Below are 19,167 nucleotides of genomic sequence, written 5' to 3' on the forward strand. Positions count from 1 at the left end.
CTTATCAAAGAATGCACTGGCGTTCTTTATCAAGGACTTAATAAGGAAGCTCACCAAGAATGTGACGAGAAAAGCTTCCCAATCCTCAAAGTCAAAGCGCACGAAGTAAGAGCTGTGGCGACTTCGATGGCTTATAGACACAACAGGTCTATGAAATCGATTTTGGAAGCGACTTTTTGGCAAAGCAAATCTATCTTCGCAGATTGTTACCTGAAAGAAGTACAGACCCAATATGAGGATTGCTGTTCCTGGGTCCGCACGTTGCCTCCGCGCCGTAGTTGGAGAGGGTACTACTGCCTCTACCCTATAACCTTTTTTTTTTTTTTTTTTGTATTATACCCTTGCCTTTTTCTTGATTTGAACTCACAGGTTGTCAGAAGGTTGTTGCAACCTTCCACAGTCTGGGGTTGCAAGTCTAAGTTAGGTTTTATGGAGTGTGTTATTTAGTGATTTTAGTGGGTCAGGTGGTCAGCTCTTTGTCCATGGCTATGCCAGGATAGCAAGGGTGGTGGTCTAGTCATGTTAAGGTTGAGGACCGTGTGACAGCCCCATAGAGACTTTCTACAGCCCCCTGGATGGGTCGCTGGGTCTCTCAAGGAATGCAGGCGAATGAGGCAGGATAATTATGAAGCCAGCTTCCTTATCAGGTAAGAACCAGAGTATGTTTACAGCTAATATTTAGTGTTTAGTAATTATACGAATTCCCAACGGTGTTTTGGTTCTCTAACCCACCACCAATGGTGTCAATCAGCTAAATATATGTAACTACCAGGGAAGTTAGATATTTAAAAATGGTATTTTCATTATAAAATAAGTTTTTAAATATACTTACCTGGTAGTTACATATATAAAAGGTCCCTCCCTCCTCCCCTCAGAGAACAGGGGCATGGAATTTCTGAGGACAATTGGGAATGGTTCTAAGTACCTGGTAGAGGGCGCTCAGGTATGGCCACCTGACCATCTATCGGCGATTGCCGCGAATTTTGAATTTCTGCCGTGTGCGCGACGAATCGGCGGGATAAAGCTATATATATGTAACTACCAGGTAAGTATATTTAAAAACTTATTTTATAATGAAAATACCATTTTTAAACATCTAACTTACCTGGTAGTTATATATATAGCTTAAGTCCCTGACGTCACGGCAGAATTTCAAAAACTCGCGGCAATCGCCGATCGGTAGTCAGGTGAACCACCTGTGCGCCCTCTACCCAGGTACCTGGAACCATTCCAACTATTCCTCAGATCTTCCCTGCCGCTGTGTCGGTAACATCGATGGAATTTCGCCAGAGCCCGTGTTTTTTCGCAACTTATTTTGGTGAAGTACACTTTGGCTTGGCTTTCGCTTGTTCGCTTTTGGATTTTCTTATAACATATCTGACTTCATCGAGTGTGAAAATGTATGTGTGGAGATGCAAGCGGCTTGCTAAAGTCTCCTTGGATCCCCACTTAGTATGTCTGAAGAACGGGAATGAAAGACCGGCTCAGAAGAGCCAAGAGTACTGTTTCTCACTCTTCTTGTTATAACCAGGAATAGTTAATTCTTTTCCCTTGATAACTATCCTATTGATCCTTCTCCTGTAGTGGTAGTCTCTGAACCCCCTACTGAAACAGGTAAGGACCCAATACTTAATTATTTGTTGGCTGCCATTCAGACACTGGCCCAACAGGTAAAATCCCTCTCAGAAGACAGGGATAATATGTGATCGATAATAAGAGATCTAAAAAATAAAAGTGTTAATATGTTGTTAGTGCAAGTGCAATGGAGGGTGCGACCGCTCGGTCCTGTTGTGCTCCTAGTCCTAGACCTCTTCCAAGCTCACCAACCCCTGTGAGAAGGAAAGTCGACAGACTAAGGGAGGCAAGAGGCTTTAGCTACCGAGCAGTCGTCCCCTCGAGCGCACCTGTTGACGTTTCCCAGGACGCTCACCGCCATAGGAAAGGCGAGGTTAAAGTGTTTTTCGTCCATTGGTTGCTGTACGTCAACTGGAGGAAGCTTTTGACCGATGTCGCACAGGCGGCCAGTTCTCAAGTAACCTCTAGGTTTGACGGGACAGCGAAAGTTAGAAGTATGGACGCCAGGACGTCGGGCGTCGAGAAGCTGGACGCCAGGACGTCGAGCGTCGAGAAGCTGGACGCCAGGATGTCAGACGTAGAGAAGCTGGACGCCTGGACGTCAAGTGTCGAGAAGTTAGACGCCAGGACGTCAGGCGTCATGAAGCTGGACGCCAAGACATTAAGCTTCAAGAAAATGGACGCCAACACGCCAGGCGTCAAGAGACTGGACGCCAGGCGTCAAGATGATATTTTGAAAGACGTCGCTACTTCCGTCTTCGTAAAATCGGAAGAAGAGAATGATAATATCTCGCATTCTCCTGTGAATCCTATTGTAGAGATTTCTGACGAAGACAATATAAAAGGCCATCAGCTTTTATCAGACTTGAAAAGGCTTATGAAGATATTTTCGGAAATTTTTCCCAGAGAAATTTATCCTGACTGCTCCTCGCTCCCGCCCCGCCTTCAGAATTTACTCTTGTGAAGGCGTCTAAGAGGGCAGCATTTACTTAAGAAAGAATGGATACTGAAGAAGGAGAAACAATGAAAGACAGCCTTTGTTTTTCCTCATATATCTGATGTCGTGTATGGATAAAGGACTCGGAGATAGTTCCAACGAATCAACTGCACCTTTCTCAGCAGGACTCCTGAAGAAAAGGGCCCATCTTTGCTCTTTCCTGGCTAATGGGGTCACGTCCAATCAAAATCAGAATTGATTTATACCTCTTTTTTCCTCTCACCCCTTCTCTCAAGGTTTGGTATAGAGGCCTTTTCATCTTTGGCCCAGAAAACCACGTAAGATTTAAGATCTAAAACAGCAAGAAAAGTCCTACCTACGACTTTCATCGCTAAAAAGAGTAAGGCTGAGGTTCCTGTGTTTCAGGTATTTCAGCTCTTTCATGGTCGGCCCTCTGATAGAGGTTCCTCTAGGGCGGGTAGATGAATGACAACGCGAAGAGGCTCTACACAGGGAAGAAGAAGGACCTGCCTTTCTTCTCCTGCAGACTGCGGTAGGAGCCGGACTGTCCAGCCTGAGTAGGCCCCCTCTAGTAACAAGACAATTGACCTTTCTGCCAATTGCAACGACAGAACCAAGGCAAAGGTTCTACAGCAACAAGTGTCTATGATGTTGCAAAAGGAGACCAGACAGAGAGTTCAGGATCCGAATTCCCAGGATTCTACATTCGGTTATTCCTGATCCCCAAATACTTGGGGGGTTAGAGACTGGATTAGACGGGATTGCACTCAACTTTTTTTGTGCAATAAACAAAGGTCGCTATAGAAACGACAAAATCGGTTCTAGCAGCGGTCAGACAGCATGACTGGATGGCCTCACTGGACCTCCAGGATGCGATTTTCACGCCCCCATGCACCCGATCTCCAAGAATTTTCTGAAGTTCGTCCACGGGAAAGGTTTTATAGTTTTGGTCTCTCTCTTTCGGCCTAAACAGACAAGGTTGACGTCTGGCTCTGGAGCCGAGACCTCTCAAGAGCAAGTTACCCAATATTGAGGGACGTTATGATAACACTTCATAGACTACAGATTGTAGCCACAGCAGCAGCCGGAGCTCTTCCCTTCCAGCCCCAAGGGTAGCTCTCCTACTAAGAACAAACATAGACAGTTCTATTCAGTCAGGATACCGGGCTGCAAGAGCGTGGCGGACACTGTGCTGCCTTCCGTACATCCTCCTCTTCCTCCTTCGGATTGGTACTCGTCTGCGGAACCCTCCACGGTCCATTATTGACGATGAGAAGGAAATAATTGCCGAGTTGAGGCTTCCCAGCCTGTCCCCAACAGCAGGAAGCCCGATATAGCTTTACTATAAAATATGCAGCAGACTTTGTCTTCCCAGCTGCAAGCGTGACAACCAGGAAAACAGAAGAAGGATAATAGACGTCCAACTAAAGCTTCTAGACGCCCAGAAGTTTAAGACGCTGAACGAGTGAATGAAACTCTAGACGCTGGATGCAGTGGCGTCAAGCATCTAGGAGTGAAATACCATGATGACAAGCGTCAATGAACCCAAGACGAAATATCAAGCGTCAAGGCATTGACGTCAGGGCGTCAGGCTTCAAGATATTGGAAGCCAAGACGTGGAGTTAGCTCAGGACGCAAGATGCACTGGCATCAAGCATCTAACAAAGAATTAGGTCTACTGATAAACAGATAGAAATCTCAGCCGTTCCCATCCCAAGAGGTTCTATGCCTTAGGATGAAGATTCAGAGTCAGGATTTTCGGGCTTTTCCGTTTATTGCAAAGACAGGACAAGCCTCAAGAAAATTTCAGAACTTTATAAAGAGACAGTCATGCTTGGCAAAGGAATGGATGAGTCTGCTGGGAACCCTTTTCTCGCTGGAACGGTTTGTCTCCTTTGAGAGGTTAATTCTATGCCCGTTACAGTTTCATCTAAATCGGAACTGGGACAAGGAAATAGAACTGGAGACCAAGTGCATCCCCATTTCGGAACCAATAAGAACGTATTTGTAGTGGTGGAACGTCCCGTCAAGCTCCAGGAGGTCCTTCTCTATATTAGAGGAACCCAGACCTAGTGTTGTTATCCGGACGCGCCGGACTCAGTATGGGGAGCAACACGAGGGAAATAAAAAGTCTCGGGCTCCTGGAACAGAGAGCAGGAGGAGTTAAACATCAATTAGAAGGAATTAACTGCAATCCTTCTAGCTCTCAGGAGTTCGAACACAGTGGGGAACAAAGAGGTGCAGGTCAACACCGACAACACGGCAGCGCTTGGCCTACATCAGCAAACAAGGGGGCACTCACTCCAGGTCTCTATACGAGACAATAAGAGAATCTCTTCTTTGGGCAAAGGAGGAGAATGTAAAACTAGTAACCCATTTTATCCAAGGGGAGAAAAATGTGAGGCGGACATTCTGAGCAGGAAATAAAGTCCTCTCAAAAGAATGAACGCTACATCAGGACTTTGGGGACGTCCTTGCATAGATCTCTTAGCCACAGCGCAAACGAAGAGGTTGGACACTTACTGCTCTCCAGTACCAGATCCCGGGGCTATATACATAGACGCGTTCCTGGTGGACTGGTCCAACTTGGACGTGTATGCATTTCCCTATTTCAAGATAATACACAGGGTACTGAAAAAATTTGTGTCACATGAGAGGACCGCAGTGACCCTTGTGGCCCCTTACTAAACGACAAGAGATTGGTTCCCAGAAGTACTGGATTGGATGGTGGACATTCCGAGTAGCCTACCTCAGAGAGTAGATCTACTCAAACAACCTCACTTGGAAAGATATTACCAAAACCTACAAGCGCTACTAGTAACTGCTTTCGGACTATCGGAAAACTCACAAGAGCCAGAAGTTTTTCGAAGGAGGCAGTTGGCGCTATCGCAAATTAGGGAAGTTATCCACCATTAAGGTATACCAATCCAAGTGGGAGGTATTTAGAGGATGGTGCAAGGACAACCATGTGTCCTCTTCCAATATTTCTGTAACCCAAATTTGTATATAGAGAACTCACCAGCATGGAACCTAGACGTGGTCCTGAGGTTCCTCATGGGGAGTAGGTTCGATCCCTTGCAGAGGGCATCTTTAAAGGACCTCACCATGAAAACTCTTTTCTTGGTCAGTTTAAACAGCTTAAAAAGAGTTAGTGAGATACATGCTCTCAGCAAGAATATAGATTTTATACAAGGCAAGGCAATCTGCTCACTGCAACTAGGCTTCCTTGCAAAAAATGAATACTCATCACAACCCTAGCCCAGAACGTTCGAGATTCCGAACCTAACGGACATAACAGGGGAGGAGAGAGAGAGAGTCCTATTCCCGGTAAGGGCTCTAAGGCTCTACCTGGGTAGGACAAAGGACTTTAGAAGGAATACAGAAGGGCTTTGGTGCTCAGTCAAAAAGCTCTCTGTATAGATGTCGAAGAATGCTCTGTTTTATTTTATCAGACAGTTGATAAAAGAAGCAAATATGGAATGTAGAGAGATAGACTACAAGATTCTGAAAGTAAAGACGCACGAGGTCAGGGCAGTAGCAACCTCTGTAGCTCTTAAACAGAACAGGTCCCTGCAGAGTATCTTGGACACGACCTTCTGGAGAAGCAAGTTAGTATTTGCCTCTCACTATCTAAAACAAGTCAAGACATTATGCGAAGATTGCTATACGCTGTGCCCGTTTATAGCATCTAATTCAGTAATGGGAGAGGGGAATACCCCTACAATCCCATAAACCAATACCCTTTTTCTTACCTTGGAATTGAGAATTTTTATGGTTGTTTGTGAAGACTGGACGCAGTCTTCCGCAATCATTGGGATGAAAGTTCCTTGGTAGAGCCCGGAACAAGGGTATTGAGAGGAGGTCTAGTCACATAGAGGTTATACACCGGTTGACAGCCCCTAGAGATTTTCAGCCCCCTGGGTGGATCGCTGGATCTCTTAAGGAATGCAGACATAATGAGAGGGAGTTTATTGAAGTCAGCTTCCTTAACCCAATCCTATAAAATAATACTCTTTGTTCTTGCCTTGGAATGGTTGAAATTTGATGGTTGTTTGTGAAGATTGAACGCAGTCTTCCACAATCATTGATTTTAGTCAGATGATCATTTTGTTCCTTGGTGACGCCCGGAACAAGGGTATTATAGGTTGTCTGTCACATAGAGGTTGGTGCACGGTTGGCAGCTCCTAGAGGTCTTCAGCCCCTGAGTGGATCGCTGGACCTCTTAAGGAATACAGACATAATGAGGCGGAGTTCATTGGACTCAGCTTCCTTAATCCAATTCCATAAAACAATACCCTTTGTTCTTACCTTGGAATGGTTGAAATTTTATGGTTGTTTGTGAAGATTGAATGCAGTCTTCCACAATCATTAATTTTAGTCAAATGATCATTTTTGTTCCTTGGTGGCGCCCGAACAAGGGTATTATAGGTTGTCTGTCACATAGAGGTTGGTACACCGGTTGGCAGCTCCTAGAGGTCTTCAGCCCCTGAGTGGATCGCTGGACCTCTTAAGGAAAGCAGACAAAATGAGGGAGTTCATTGAAGTCAGCTTCCTTAATCCAGGTAAGGACCTTAAGTTGGTTTATTAACCCTTAAGCAAATTCCAACGATGTTGGCTGTCTCTGACCCTCCACCAAAGGTGTCAATCAGCTATATATATAACTACCAGGTAAGTTAGATGTTTAAAAATGATATTTTCATAATAAAATAAATTTTTGAACATACTTACCTGGTAGTTATATATAATTAAATTCCCACCCTCCTCCCCTCTAGAGACTAGGGGCATGGAAGATCTGAGGAATAGTTGGAATGGTTCCAGGTACCTGGGTAGAGGGCGCACAGGTGGTTCACCTGACTACCGATCGGCGATTGCCGCGAGTTTTTGAAATTCTGCCGTGACGGCAGGGACTTAAGCTATATATATAACTACCAGGTAAGTATGTTCAAAAATTTATTTTATTATGAAAATATCATTTTTATAATAAAGTTTTATATGTACTTCCCAATTAATTACATGATTGGAGCCCGCCCTCCTCCCCTCTGATGGACATAAGCATAAACAGACTGAGGATTATCTGCTAAGTCATTCCTAACCCTCTCATTAGTGGGCGAGACTAGTCACGTACACAGAACATCGGTGTTGCTACCGCGAAATTTGAATTTAAGCTACTGCGAATAAATGAAACTAATAGCTATGTAATTACTTGGTAAGTATAAACTTTATTTCAGTATAAAATATCATTTTTACCTTTTTTTATTATGAGGCAGAACCTTGGATATAGTGTAAGACCCGGGATACAATAAAGGATAGACAAAACCAAAAGGTACTTGTAGACAGATTTCATGGTGGTGATGAAAATCACAAAGTAGCATACAGTATATTTGGGCAAACAGGCTGATGATGTTGACAAGCCATGTCTACTGGGAGTGGCATTGGTGTTAGTGTCTCCCATAAAATAACTAATATATACAGCATCTCTGGGTGAAAATAAAAATAGGAAAATGCCTATCAGGAGAGATGGGTCAATAGTAATGTCAGAAGAAGAAAGAAAGAAAGGCATACTGGTCCAGAAAATCATGAAAAAATAGGCTAGTTGAATACACAAACCTAATAGTGCAGGCAAAAAGAGCACAACTTTTCCGACAGAGGAAAAAGCTAACACGATGCTTTTGACGGTGACAATGAACTTAATCATGAAACCAACCTCATTGAATTTTCTGTTTTTGCCACCATTCCAGAAGGCTGGACCTGTTCTGATTACAAAATATCAAATGATTGAGGATTTAGCAGCTTGCACTTATTGCTTATGAATCAGATAAAGTAATGCATGTGGAGGGGCTTTGCTTGACAGAAACGTTTTTGAAATTTTATTTTTAGCCTTAGGTTTTTGTTGAAGTATGTATTATCATTATATACTAATACTGTACCTATTTTTTAAATTTTATTTATTTTTTTTTTTTTACAGTATGTATGGTACCTATAGTTATTGATTTTGACAATTTATTTCAGATTGGAATAGAATCTATGTCAAGATATGTTTCACCAGTTAATCCAGCAATATATCCTCATCTCACCCTTGTGTTGATGACCATAGGAGTGTTCTTCACAGCTTGGTTTTTCGTGTATGAAGTCACATCAACAAAATTAACACGTGATTTCTTTAAGGTATGTAGAAAAGTGAATGTCATTATCTATGCAATTGGCAATCTGCATTCTGGGAGAGTAATGATCAGGATGTGGTCAGTGGTATTACATGAAAGTCATTTAGACAAAAATTTAATCACAAAATGGTATGTTTAGGTACTTAACCCACCATGTAGATTTCTGTACCTTGTCTGCTTGATTTCTGAAAGTAAGCTAAATGCTGTGAAGTTTATATTGTTTTTCTTTAAGTAATGTTTGAAATTGTGTTCTGTGTCAGTTTAAATCTGGGTGTTAACATTCTGGGCAATAAAATCAACATACTGGTTTAAGTACCTAAAGACAGCCTAAGAAGTGTTAAGAAGCCTGGATATTACTGTAATCCTAACATAGCCTAAGAAATGTTAAGAAGCCTGGATATAAGTATAACCCTTACATACCATTTTGTGAATAAACATTTTGTTTCCAGAAAACTTTCTTGGAATAGCATTGGCAGAATTCTTGTCTTAGATACTTTTACTCCTCTCCTGGGATGCAAGGATGTCCATTACAGCCATACTTAATTAAATTAGAATTTTACAGTTATTCCTCTAATATAGTATTGAGCATGTATTGGTAATTTGTATTTGATAATATATCTCCACAAGTTTTCTGAAAAGACATATAAATGTATGTTTAAATGTGTAAGATACAAATTATCTCTGGAAATTTTTTGAGTTGATAATCAAGAATTACATGCTTCTTTTTGTCATAAACTCTTTATCATGTAGATGGCCTTTTGTTGATATTGTGATTTTCTTTTGCAGGAGTGTTTGATAGCTTTAGTTGCATCAGTGTTTATGGGATTTGGTATTCTCTTCTTGTTGCTGTGGGTTGGAATCTATGTATGATGAATAAGCATCAGTTCAACACCACTTTAGTAAGTTTTTATATTGTAAACAATGTTAGAGATTAAAGGTATAGATGCTACAATGAATTATTGGTCAAGTTTTTTTTTTTTTAAGTGTTCATATAATTTAAGTATCAGTACCAAACATGAAAAATGTAATTTTTTTTAGCTGTTTGAGATTTTTTACCAAAAGCAAAGGTTAATTTTCATTGTAATAATTGATTATCCATGTAAAATATATTGTACTAGTTTTTTGTTTGAAAAAAAAATGTATCATCTTTATCAAAGTACATATTTTCAGTAACATTTGCTTACTGTTGGTTTGTATCCTATGCTGAATGTCTGTACACAAACATACTAGTTGAAGGAAACCATTGCAAAATGGCTTTGATTACTAGTGAAGTAATTGGGGACAGAGCCCATTATCTCTGGATGCTGCTTCCTTTAGGTGTTTCCTCTGACAGCACACACTATTTGGTATGAAAGATTCGTGTCTCATTGGCCTCAGATATGTCGCTTTCAGTATGTTGCATTTCAGCCATTCTCTTTGGCTTCGGACCTTTAGCTGTTCTATTTTTTTAGCAAGTTCTAGTTTTCACCTCATCTGAAAACTACTTCATAAGGCAGTCTACAAGATTCAAGAAATGTGACTCAGCAATGTAGTTAGATATTTTACTTTAATTATGACAATCTGGCTGCTGAGCAAGTTGCAGTATATTGCAATTTTGCTTTCAATTTTTTCAGTAGCTGCCCAGTATACTGCTTTATACTTGGTTTGAAGGATGAGTTCAGTTGGTCTGTTCCTCATTCTTCAGGTTCTGTGAAATTGTCTTTGATTCAAATGGTGAATGTTGGATTTTGTTCAGTTTTTCCTTATTTCACATCAGCATGAAATATCGGGACTTTCAGTATACAGTAACCCATTGTTTAATAGGTCTTAAGAGGTGTGTAGTCATGCCCAAAATATGATTGCCTTAGAAAATTTTCGATAATATAAAAGCATACAGAATCAAGATATGTGTACAGTATATATATTAATGTAGCTAGTTAAATGTCGTACACAAGACATAATTCAAATAGACTAGCCTACCAAACTATGTACAGTACTGAAATTCAAGTAACTGTATCATCACACACAAGCAGTCCATTTATATTGTATGTATATAACACATTGTGTGTTTGTGCAGTAAGTGCTTTGTACAAGTAACAATAAAAAAAAAAAAACCTGAATAACCTCAAAGCATATTGCACCACATTACAGGAGTTTGTCCTGTTCTTTACATTTATGCGCACTTTCTGTGTATAAACAGCGCAGTGTATTGTATTATAAGTAACCCTTCGTACAAGTCCAATCAGCTGGCTATTGAGTAAACATTTACATCACTGTTATACATGAACAACTTTGCACTTAGATTTAAATTAAAGTTTGTGTGCTATGTAAGAAACAAGTATTAATATGCATGAACTTTTAGGCAGAGCATATATATAGTAAAGAAATTAATGATCTTATGAAAAAGAAACAGAAATACCAAGCAGTTACTCTAACCGCCTACACATTATGTGGAGTGGAACAAACACCCACCCTCAGATAAGACCCATTGCTGTCCTTGGGTGGCCATAGAAGATGGCAGCTTAGAAGCAATGTACTAGTGCTCTGATGATGCCCGTGATATCTTGGCTGCTGACTTAATATAAGAATTTTTTTTTTTTTTTTTTTTTCCAAAGCAGATTTCATGAGGAAGACTAAAATTTAGTTGGATAGCATGCCTCGCCACTTGTAAAACTCAAGTATCTGACATGGCAGAGTGAGGTAAAACATGTCAGACCATGCCCTCAGTATTGGGTCTGATCTCAATGGACTGACCACCCTAATGGCACTGAGAGGTTTGTGTCCTAGGGCATCTGCTATTTTAAAGGCCCGTCCAGATGATTGAGCACACCTCGACGGACACTGCCCGCAAACAATCAAAGCCCACCGGTACAACTGGAGTGTTGTCCACACAGTGCCGAGCTGGTCCAGTCAAACCTGGGCACAGCCAGAGCGTGTAAGGACCTGCAGACTGTGTGTAGTACGATAACTACCAGTATGCTTGTCACCAAGAAGAATTGGAAGAAAGCTCCATGTATATTTAGCATAATAATTGCTGTGTGCATGTGTTCAATTTTACATTCCAGAACATGAGGTCTCAACCACTGATCCATAGCCTGTCAAACACTCGAGTGAACAATGACAACTTCTGTCCCTTGCCTCCATAGGAAGCCTCATGTGTCTGGCAGTGACATCATATTACTGGCCACGGCCAGTGTGTGGTGTTTTTGCTAAACAACCAACACAGGAACTTTTCCTGTGTTTTAGCAGGCGCAAGCGGTAAACTTGTTAACAGGCAAACTGCTCACTTGTGCACACAGGCAGTGCTCGATCATCTGGACGGGCCTTAAAGGTAGCAAAATAGGCCCTTCAAATGGGGGAGAGCCATCCTGCAGGAGTTTTAATGTTCTTGTATTTTAAATTTAATACAGTACATATGACAAATGGCATGTCCTCGATCCTCCCTATGGATTCTTCCAATCAACTAGAAAAGAACTTTTTGAAATAACAAAAACAGTAAGAAAAACTAAATTCAAATAGGATCCAGCCTTGAACCATTTCGATTCTGAGTTTATAGATAAGAACTGGTCATTGTACTTGATACTAAAAGATGAAAACCAAATATCATCGCTGAGACTTGAAAACTACCTTTGAAATAGACATTCTGCAAGTGAAATGCCTTTTAGATAAAAAAACAAACATGGTTGATTTGAGGTAAAAATAAAGACCTCTGCTAAAGTAGCCAAAATAAGGTTTGAGCAACAAACTCCCTGTAGGGGGCGTAATGCCAGCAGTGCACCTCAAGTGGTGCACAGTAGATTACTTAGTTCTTCGCAACCCCTTTCATTCTTCTTACTGTGCCTCCATTCATATTTTTCTTCCATCTTACTTTCCACCCTCCTAACAATTGTTTCATAATGCAACTGTGAGGTTTTCCTCCAGTTACACCTTTCAGACCTTTTTACTCTCAATTTCTGTTTCAGTGCTGAATGACTTCATAGGTCTCTGCACTTGGCCTTTGGCCTAAATTCTTTATTTTATTCTAAACGAAAAGCCCTCCCATTGAAAAGTAAAATTTTGGATCAAAATAGAGAGGACCAAATGCACTGAAACCCTTACAATGCAAAAAATGCAGTAAGGACACAACAAAAACATGCCGTACATACTATAGCAATTACAGTTACATATAATGTGGATCAAATGGTCACACTACAAAGTGGAACTAGGGTGAACTAACTTGCATAAATGTGGTCAGAATCACCTTGCAAAATCTATAGTACATGCTCATTACAGAAAGACACGGAATTTGAAATACTTCACAGAACTGGAATGGCCATAAGAGAGCTAAACTGGAACTGAAAATAAGTTTTAATGATCCAGCAAAAAATTAATTAGAACTAAGATAATTATAGAAAGTAGAACAAACAAACAATGCACAAGATGTAAATATTACAACTAACAGTAGATGAAGGAAATACAATCCAAAAGAATGGAGCATCAAAGATTCAAAAACGTATGATGTACTATCACATAGAGCACTGAAAGAAATTGACCAAAGCATCATAGAAGAATTAGAAGACAACCAAACTAATGTATCCGAACTTCTGGATATTAAAAAACCATAAGAAAACTCACCTTATAAATAAAGGGGAAAGTACTAGTGACATAAGTAATCCATATGTCAAACCTAAATCAAAAATAAGAAGAGATAATTGATATCAAGACACAAATTAGTCCATCAACATCACAAATAACAACCAAGTGAATAGAGGCCCTATCTCGAAATAAAGATATACCAAAAGAAAAAGAAACGGATCAAAATAACCTGTCACCAGTACTTAGTTCAACAAAAGTTCATAGGAATAAACAAGACACACATGATGACGTGTCCAGATGTAATACAAGTTTTATTGAGCTCTGCAATGGAAACAAGAATATAACAAAGGACAGCCTGGTGAACACAAAGCAACAATGGAAAAACTCATGAAAAAGGGTGCGTGTAGATCAACCATTTGATATAAGGAAAAACTTGAAGGATGAAGGGCTGATGACCCATACGTAAACATGCTCATGACCCGTCATTATTCTTCAGTGTTTTTAGAGGGAGGTCCAACTGTATTTTTTTTGCACCCTCTTTGTACTCCTCCAGAAATGTGGCAAGAGTTTGCATTCCCTGTGGTTTCAACAGTCTTGGTTCTTTGGAATTGCTCATAACTGTGTAATGCAAATCCCATTCCAACCAGATCAGTCACTGGTGTGCATGGCCATGGTTGCAAATATTCTTGGTAATATAAGTCCAGTACTAACTTCGGTAGATCTGGTTCTGCTGATGGGTTCAGGTGGGAAAATGATTTCACTATTCCAGATCAGCCTCCCACATTGAACATGCCAGACTGCAAAGTAGGTTACAGTTCACCTTCATCCCCTGACCATATACCAGACCAGGAAGTTGGCAACACCAGATGGAGATTTCATTTTACATAAACTTTACAATTTTCTTTTTAAATTATGTTTTGTATCCTGAAGCATACAAAGCATCTTAAGCAGAGATGAATATCATCATCTTATTTTCCATTGAATAAAAACATAAAAAAATATCAGTCTATAAATATTAAAGCACAAGATTTCAATTGTCTAATAGACTTCTTTTTTTTTTCAGATTCATTACTTCATTCCATCACATTTGTATTGTATTTTGAAATATAAAACGTGATATTTAATGTCTTTTTTTTTCTTTCCCTCTTCCATATGTCAAGCATATTATTAAGTGAATTCTCTTGGCCTCCTTTCACATTATTTGCAGAAGTTTAGTAGGATTGAATTGTGTAAGGACAGATTGTAGAGGAAATTTGTGAGGGGGAAACAATTTTAGTCATTAAGATACTGCTGTACAGGAAAATCTTGTCATGGAAAAATGTTGAGGCCTTTTATTCAAGTTTGATGTTACTGCTGAGGTAAAGATTTGCTAGTGGAATGAAACCATTAAAATAATAGAAATATATATTTTCAGTAAATTTTGAGAATTTAGTATATTTATGTTTAACTTGCTTTAGGATGAAATATTTGTCCCAAAACATCGTATATCAACTACATTCAATTTGTCATTTCCTAGAATTGCCATTCATCAAAGAAAAAAATCTCTATGTAAGTCCACTTATAGAATTAATTGGCTATGAGTCTCTATTATTTCTTTATTAATACAGTACTGCATATTGAAAAAAGTAGAAATTTCATACATTATTAAATTCATAGACATGGTTTTACAAAGTTTACGCAAAGATTTTAAATGAATTAGTTCCGACTCCTTTATGCAGTCGTAGAATAAATAAAATGTCCTTTTAGAAATACCCATTTCCATTCAATCAAAGGCAATTTCTTGTGACAATTCAGTGTCTAGTGCAGTGATTCTCAAACTGGGTGCCGTGGCACCTTGGTTTGCCACAGACAGTGCCGCAAGATTGTCATGAGTTTTGTCTTGGCTAGATCATCTCAGTGGACATTTGCAAAAAAAATAAAAAGTTTGCAGAAATCTTCACATAATTATTATCAGTGTGTCTACTCCAATACGTTCACACACTATATATTATATTACTAAAAGGACCTCATTCAAACTGGATGGTATTTAATGGAGTTTTTATTCAAAAAGTTACAAGCTTTCTTGGACAAACAGTCCACATTATCAAGTATCCATACGGATACTTGATAATGTGGACTGTTTGTCCAAGAAAGCTTGTAACTTTTTGAATAAAAACTCCATTAAATACCATCCAGTTTGAATGAGGTCCTTTTAGTAATTCTACTAATGCACAGAACAATTGTGTATGTGATAAAGTTAACTATATATTATATATATGTGTAATATGGAAAATAATTTTATTCATTAAATAAGTTGATTCATGCGATATGGTGGGATGGTGAAGAAGGGGTGCCACGGTAATGATTACATTTGTTAGGGTGCTATCACTCAAAAAAAAGATTGAGAACCACTGGTCTAGTGTTTACTCTAGTTCTGTTTCCCATTTTGAATGAAGTCTGTATTATTGTTTACAGAACGACTTCAAGTAAGTTCCCTGTATATCGAGTTATTTAATAAAATTTAACTTATTAGCTTAAAAACGTACAAATATTAATTCTAATTCAATTAATTGCCTCTACATTGTTATGTAAGGATTTTTAATATTACGTCATGGTTTACTTCAAAACATGAGTCAAGTTTATAAATTTGTATGTTTTACCAAACAGACCAGAGTACTTTTAAAATTTCTTCTTTTTAAATAAATATATATTTAATAATACTGATCTATACTAAATTATAGCTGATGATATAAATAAAAATATTTTGTTCGTATTTTTAACTAAATTTATCTCTTGGTTTTAAAACTTTAAGTTATTTCTTGTAGAAGCCTAAAATACTAGTTGCTAGTTAATATTTTTGTTTAGATTTATCTTTAAAAAATTACCATGGCAATCAATATAATCTATAGAATAAGTTAAACCAAGAGTTCATTATTAATTATCGCTTTGGTAAAATTTCCATTATGTAAAATCAAAGGTTAGGTCTTCGTTGTAATTAAAGTTGCCAGTTACTATTTATTACTTATATTTTTATAGTTACTTTAAATCTCAATAGATGTCCTTAGCGGCGCTTCCCCCTGGAATGGTTAAATAGTTCCGACTTTCGATAATGAATGTAGCGATGACTGTGAACTTATAATATATACAGTACTTGAACAGTTCAATGGTATAAAAACTAATAAACTGTAATGTTTCATTTGCGCTTGTTTTACGTTTTCCCGAGTAGACAACGAAAGTGTTGGTGTCTTAAATTTGTGTAGTAGCTTTGCTTTTGCCGAAAGAATAGTCCAGATATAACGACAGATATCATATATGGTATTATGCCACCATGTCGTTCAATACTATATCTTAAGATTGATTAAAACTAACGAGAAATTTTCTGAAATGTTCAAATTGTTAGGATAATATTGGAACCCAAGTCACTGAGAGTTGACTCGCCGGCCACGGTTGCTTGTCACTGTCAGCTGTCAACCCCTGTGCCAATTGTGCTACATAGTCAGTGAATACCTTGTTCAGGTACATAGATATCAATGTGTATTTGTTAGAATAACGCAGAAACGTGATCGCGGAAAAAGTGTATTATTCACAGGGAAGTGCTTCCGATAGTGCGCTTTGAACTGGACAATACCCTAGAGGCAACTTGCCTTAAGACATCAGCATTGCCTACGACGTTACCATTGTCTACTTATTGTGTTAAGCTGTCATGATATCGAAGCTCTGCTGCTAAAGTATCCAGCTGTTATCTTGCATCTTTAGGAACATTCTTGTGAAAATTTAGATTTACCTAGGGATAAAACTACAGAGCAACCCGGCACGGATTTTTCTTATGCTTTCATTATTGCTGATGAAGCTGGTGGTGTCACTGGTGTGGTTTATTGTCCGCGCATGCGCAAGTCATTAGGGAGTGATGTGTTCAAGAAGGGAATGGCTAAAGAAACCTATTATAAAAGGAGCTATACTAACCTAACCCAGGATTAATAGAGTAAAGGGTTAGACCGTCTCGGTGTTTCTGCCCATGTTTGTGACGTCACTGGTATGCATCGTAGAAGAAAACCAAGGAAGTGAAGGGTCACCATGGTAATTGTTTGCCCACGTGCATTCTGTCTCTCACAACCTTGGGTAAGAAGGTCCCCGTCAATCTCCAGGTACTGCTGAATTAAAGTACTGTATTGATATAATCCTGGGTATTATTTTATAAGTTGCCAATACACGATATGAAATTGTAACCCACATTTTTGAAAAGAGCTCTACATCAAATTAAGACTTATAAGGTAAGACAATACCAGCCCCCCCCCCTCCTCCATAGCTAGTACGGCAAAATTGTAACTAGTACACTATATATATATATATATATATAATATATATATATATATATATATATATATATATATATATATATATATATATATATAATATATATATATATATATATATATATATATATATATATATATATATATATATATATATATATATGTATTATATATATATAGATATATACTTTGATGACAGTCTTAACTGTTATTAGCAACCCACGTCATTCAGCGTAAAAAAGGATAGGAAAAATCTGTTTAAATTTTGTGCTATATATTAATCCTGGGACTGACCAGGTGAAGAGCGTCTTAATCCGGGTTGAGAGTTTCCCTGTTCTTCACTCTGGTGAAGTCAAGTACTGACTGATGACTTTCCTTGACCTTAACTGCAGCCGAGCGACAAAATATTACTTTAAATTCTTGTTCAGCAAGCAAAGTTCTATAGAAAAATGTCAACTGCCATAACCTAGCCCACCGCGGACAGCCGGCTTAGATCTACCAAAATATATAAGTTATGCTGTATATTACAGTCGACTGTCAAAAGATAGTGGTAAATTTTTAATAAGCAACCGAAGTACTATAGGAAATACAATGTCCAAGGTAATACCCAATGTGGAGCAACCCCATAGGCCTAGTTCTACCCGCCTAGGTTTTGACCTGTTGTCTGTGAATCACCAGCAGTGCTGCAAGTATGAATCAGTTCTGTCCTTAGGTTAGGCTACTCTTCTGATGCTGGTTACGATTGAAGACTCAGAATTCATGTGAGTATAGAGTAGGCCACAACTGGCAATTGTAGTCTGCTACAAAGTTGCAAGATACTTATTCGCCTAAGGGAAATGCTGGACAGAATCTTGGGGGTTAGCCTAAGCATGAGAATAAATGTGTAAAACGGAAGACTACTGTCATGGCCTGGTTTCCGCCAGTTGCTAACTGTGTTAGTTGCTGCCTTTTCTTTGTTTTTGTTTGTTTATATCATTTGAGTATGTTTATGGTATTTGCTGTATTTTGTTTGTTTTACACTCATCCCCAAGGGGATGGTACTTAACACAGCACCCATATTGCACACAAACTGGTACTTACCGAGCCAGTGGGGTGCAGTAGTGGTCTTCAGTCTTAACAATAAATAAATTAGACATTAAAACAGATTAGTGAGATTTGATGAGTGCTCATTGTGGTTAAAGACCTTCCCATAATATAGGCTATAAAAGAATTCAAAGATGATAAAGCATATATTAGGTGAAGGTTTAGGTATAAAATGTGGCCTAGTGAAAATTGTTATGAGTTTAGCAGAACTAGAGAAACTCAGGAGACAGACTGGTGTTGATGAAGCAGGGAAGGTGTTTTAAATGTAAAATTAACAGAACATGCATTGATGCTGGGTAAAACTATAGTAATAGTCTGTTATTGCTACTAATAGTATGAATTTAGATACAGCAGTGCATTCTCATCTATGAGTATGGAAATTTATGGCGTGGTAGTACAGTTTATTTTGAGTAAAATTAGAATGTAAGTTTACTAAAATGTGGCATAGGCTGGGCATATCTTGATCTTAACAATATCATCAAATGGTTAAGTTATACTGTAGTGGAAGTAGATCATGTAAGTTGTGAAATTCACAGTAATGATT

The 19,167-nt window shown here is 38.7% G+C and overlaps 1 protein-coding gene and 1 long non-coding RNA gene across 2 annotated transcripts in view; both read left to right on the forward strand.

Moving 5' to 3' along the window:
* kud (oligosaccharyltransferase subunit 5 kud) overlaps window positions 1-14,372 on the forward strand; it is a 29,814-nt gene extending 15,442 nt beyond the window's left edge. Inside the window, exons 2-4 of the mRNA XM_067094309.1 lie at window positions 8,543-8,698; window positions 9,481-9,593; window positions 14,312-14,372. Coding sequence (XP_066950410.1) covers window positions 8,543-8,698; window positions 9,481-9,564 — 240 coding nt within the window. The 3' untranslated portion in view covers window positions 9,565-9,593; window positions 14,312-14,372. The remainder of the gene's footprint in view (window positions 1-8,542; window positions 8,699-9,480; window positions 9,594-14,311) is intronic.
* A 2,091-nt stretch (window positions 14,373-16,463) lies between these two features.
* The window catches only part of LOC136832775 (uncharacterized), a 53,699-nt gene continuing 50,995 nt past the window's right edge, over window positions 16,464-19,167 (forward strand). Inside the window, exon 1 of the long non-coding RNA XR_010851313.1 lies at window positions 16,464-16,743. This is a non-coding gene — a long non-coding RNA (uncharacterized lncRNA). The remainder of the gene's footprint in view (window positions 16,744-19,167) is intronic.

Source organism: Macrobrachium rosenbergii, chromosome 50, assembly GCF_040412425.1.
Source record: "Macrobrachium rosenbergii isolate ZJJX-2024 chromosome 50, ASM4041242v1, whole genome shotgun sequence".
Lineage (NCBI taxonomy): Eukaryota > Metazoa > Arthropoda > Malacostraca > Decapoda > Palaemonidae > Macrobrachium > Macrobrachium rosenbergii.